At 44.0% G+C, this 2230-nt stretch overlaps 1 protein-coding gene across 1 annotated transcript; it reads right to left on the bottom strand.

Annotated features, from left to right (window-relative positions):
* On the bottom strand, window positions 1-1113 carry LOC118218405. Its single transcript, XM_035401032.1, has 2 exons — window positions 783-1113; window positions 1-488 (listed from the first exon to the last, which is right to left on the bottom strand). The coding sequence occupies exons 1-2, from the start codon at window positions 798-800 to the stop codon at window positions 165-167; spliced, it is 342 nt and encodes a 113-aa protein (XP_035256923.1). The 5' UTR covers window positions 801-1113; the 3' UTR covers window positions 1-164.
* Between the last annotated feature and the right edge of the window lie 1117 nt (window positions 1114-2230).

Below are 2230 nucleotides of genomic sequence, written 5' to 3' on the forward strand. Positions count from 1 at the left end.
CTGGTGATGGACCAGGCCCTTGCAGCAGGGGAAGGCTTGCAGGATGTCCCTTCTGCTCTTGTGTACGCAGAAGAAGAGCAGAGGGTCGAGCAGGGGGCTAAGGAGCAGAAGCATGCTGGCCACTGTCTCCAGGGGAAACCCCTCCACACTCACTGAGAGGGACTTCACAGCATGTTCAATATGAAGGGAAGGAAAATCACAGTGTAGTTCCCCAGGATGAAGGTCAGTGTTCCCAGGGATTCTCCTCTTTTCCTGGCTGGGGCAGTGTGGTGGAGCAGGAGAGGGCTTCTGACTGCATCCAAGCACAGGAACAGGAAGTAGGGGAACGGAAGGAGGAGGCAGACGGAAAGCCACAGGAAGTAGCCGTAAATGGCCAGGGACAGGACTGCCAAGGGGCCGGCCCACAGCAGCAGGGAGACCAGGGCAGAGCTTCTGACTGCGTGTCGGCTCCCTAGGCACACAGGACGGGTGACCAGCAGGTACCTCTCCTGGGCGATGCACACCATGAACACAATATTGGTTATGACACTGTAATAAAATACCAGGGATCTGATTTCAGCAGAGATCAAATTTTTCTCTCCGGCCGTGTTAGGTCTGCCAATGAAACTGAAGATGTTAGTAATGAGGAGGTTAATGATGTAAACCGGGGTGACGTGGTCAGTCTTCACCAGGTGATACAGGGTATAAGCCACCAGGCACAGCACAGGACTCCCAATGGCAAAAGTCACCCAGCTGATGACTTGCGCCACGGTGTGGATGGAAGTAATGTTGCTGCTGCTCACCGTGATATTAGAATCCATAAGATTGGCGGTGTTCACAGCATCTCCACCAACAAGGGCTTCTCTGTGTTGAGCAGGATATTAGTTCTGATACTTTTTTCTGACTACTTTTCTGAGTTTAGGTATTCTTCACAATCCAAGGCTTCTGAAATGACATGAACTGTGATGGTTTGTATCATTAAATTGCAGTGACTCATACTCCATGACTTCAAAAGAAATTGAAATATGAGGTCACACCATTTAACCTCCTCTGGTGATTCATTTATCCAGTGTCACTGCAAATACTGATAGATCTGTCAGTTTCCAGTTTCACAGAAACAATCAATTTTAAGTTTGTTTTGAATGTAATTGTGGCTAATCACAGGCTTCACAAGCTCACCATCACAGGCTCCCACTTACAGTTATCCAAGGTATTGTTTTCATCTTACCTGGAGGGGTTGCTGATATTCACACATCTATTTCAGAGAGACAGCGTGCTGGCAAAGTGTATCAACTCCCAACCTGACTGGATGCACACCTGTCAAACTGCTTGTGGATGAACTGAAATATTTACACAGTGTCAACACTGCTTATCTTGGCTGAGGGGGTGGCTTCATGCACACTGACATTCGCCGTAGCTGAATAATAAGCCACTTGTTACTTATCTCTTTAACACTGCTGGCATAACACTCTCTCTTATGCTTGGCTGTCATCATTTCCATAGGCAGTACAGGATAATAAGTGATAAACTAGTTCTTGCACACATGCAATAAATCGTGCTCCCACATTGTAGGTGTTTCAGAACAACAGTAGCTCACAATCCAAAATAAGAAAAAAATGAAACAAAACAAAATAAAACACTGTTGGAAAAGGATGAAAATGTCCTTGGTGTTCAAGGTGTTCCTTAATCAAATGTTCCACGTGACCTTTGCCCAGAACACAAAGCAAGGAAGCACAGCTACAGTATGCAGTATATTACATACAGGAAACAGAGCTACTGTATGCAGTATATTACATACAGGAAACAGAGCTACTGTATGTAGTACATTACATACAGGAAACAGAGCTACTGTACGCAGTGTATTACATACAGGAAACAGAGCTACGGTATTCTGTATATTACATACAGGAAACAGACCTACTGTATGCAGTATATTACATACAGGAAACAGAGCTACTGTACGCAGTGTATTACATACAGGAAACAGAGCTACTGTATGCAGTATATTACATACTGTATGCCACTCGTTTTTTAAAGCACAATTTATGTGTTATTTGGACTTTAGTAAAGACATGAATGAGAAACATGTTGAGTGATTATTATGGATATGACAAATGTGTCAAGGTTTAGCCAGGATACTTGTTTTGAAACCTTTTCAAATTTTGTAATGGTGCCACATAATGGCACCTGTTATCTTTCTGGGCAAAACTGAACGATGCGATTTCATTTAGAAAAAACAGTCATGATATCA

This window comes from Anguilla anguilla, chromosome 18 (genome assembly GCF_013347855.1).
Source record: "Anguilla anguilla isolate fAngAng1 chromosome 18, fAngAng1.pri, whole genome shotgun sequence".
Lineage (NCBI taxonomy): Eukaryota > Metazoa > Chordata > Actinopteri > Anguilliformes > Anguillidae > Anguilla > Anguilla anguilla.